Here is a 1,595-nt window from a genome sequence, read left to right on the forward strand (position 1 = left end):
GGCTAAGAATGCGTGATAATCTGCTTACCACAGTAAAACTGATGCCTCCACATACACCGCTTATTCTCGATCCAAACATGTGCTGTCACAACTTTACCCGCGCTTAACTTATTCTGGGCTTAATTATCACGCTTATTGCATCCGAACTCAGCCTGGTGACTCTTTCGGCTCAAACTTCCGCAACTTCGTGCATCCCAGCGACTAATTACAATTTGCTTTCCATTCTATATTTTATAGCTGGTGTCGCACCACTAAGTACCATCTCTTTGAATCTGCAATAACCAAGAATGTCTGGCCGTGGCAAAGGAGGTAAGGGTCTTGGAAAAGGCGGAGCAAAACGCCACAGGAAAGTGCTGCGTGACAACATACAAGGTATCACCAAACCTGCTATCCGACGACTGGCTAGACGTGGTGGAGTTAAGCGTATCTCTGGGCTGATTTATGAGGAGACGCGGGGCGTTTTAAAAGTGTTTTTGGAAAATGTTATACGTGATGCCGTGACCTATACGGAGCACGCGAAACGCAAGACTGTCACTGCTATGGATGTTGTCTATGCTCTCAAACGCCAGGGTCGTACTCTTTATGGTTTCGGTGGTTAAATTCGACCAGCGATCTCCGTGTTTCTCTGTATTCTGTTGTTTATTGTACCTTTTACAATCCTTTATATTTTACTTTCCTTCGTACTTCACTTGGTTGTCCATTGTTTGTTTTCCATCTAATATTGTGAAAGTTGCATGATTCTTCATACTGCCCATCTCATTGCACCTTGGTTATGTCACATTGTGTTAGTTTCTTGCTGGCTTGTTTGAGCAATTGTACTCTTGCACCATGCATTAATTACACATTATGAAAACATACTTGGTCCTTTTTATTTCTTGAGTGCCAAGTAATTTGCGAGTATTGCCTTCATTCGTTTTCTAGACTTGCATAACTAGTAATTATAATGGTTCAGCTCTAATATTTTTTTCGATGCCTAGCTGCCATGCTACCCGAAGGAAGCACGAGGGCTGATATACTGCTAGGTTGCCCAAGCATAAATAGAAGTCGAGATGCAGATGTCGGACCTTCCGGCCAGCCATCTCGCCCCCCTAGACTAGCATACTCATATGCTGTAGCCCACTGTTTTGTGTGCCCTCAAAAGTAAACCCCTTCAAGGAGCGAACGAATTTCCCAAGTCTTAAATCTTTATTGTGAGTAAACTCAAACTAACTGCCGTCGGTCAACAGATGTGAAATCATTCTGCGCCGATGCTCAAGGCATTCATAAGACGCAATATACCAAGTGATCGTAGAGTGAACGACCGTGGTTTTTCACAATACAAAAGACTGATCCGGACGTCTCGTGCTGTTACTGATCAAGACGCTGCAGGAAAATACTGCGAACTAGTATAGGCGGGACCAAGCTAACGTAATTTGGTGAAGCTAACTACAATATATGGAGTCGAACTAAGTTGCCGTTGGGACCGGTGTTAAAAAATGCTGAGTTAGAGGATTTGAATTCGAAAACACTGGCTTGGTTGTAATGAACAAGCCACCGACTGTGACATCATACCGTTTTGGGTTGTTGCTTCAGCGATTGAAGTGTCGATAGTGAGA

The 1,595-nt window shown here is 43.6% G+C and overlaps 1 protein-coding gene across 1 annotated transcript; it reads left to right on the forward strand.

Annotated features, from left to right (window-relative positions):
- Positions 1 to 287: 287 nt before the first annotated feature.
- On the forward strand, positions 288 to 599 carry T265_05840 (hypothetical protein; the record flags this gene model as incomplete). Its single annotated transcript, XM_009170961.1, has 1 exon — positions 288 to 599. The coding sequence occupies one exon, from the start codon at positions 288 to 290 to the stop codon at positions 597 to 599; it is 312 nt and encodes a 103-aa protein (XP_009169225.1).
- Positions 600 to 1,595: the final 996 nt, after the last annotated feature.

This window comes from Opisthorchis viverrini (genome assembly GCF_000715545.1).
Source record: "Opisthorchis viverrini unplaced genomic scaffold opera_v5_117, whole genome shotgun sequence".
In the NCBI taxonomy this organism is placed as follows: domain Eukaryota; kingdom Metazoa; phylum Platyhelminthes; class Trematoda; order Opisthorchiida; family Opisthorchiidae; genus Opisthorchis; species Opisthorchis viverrini.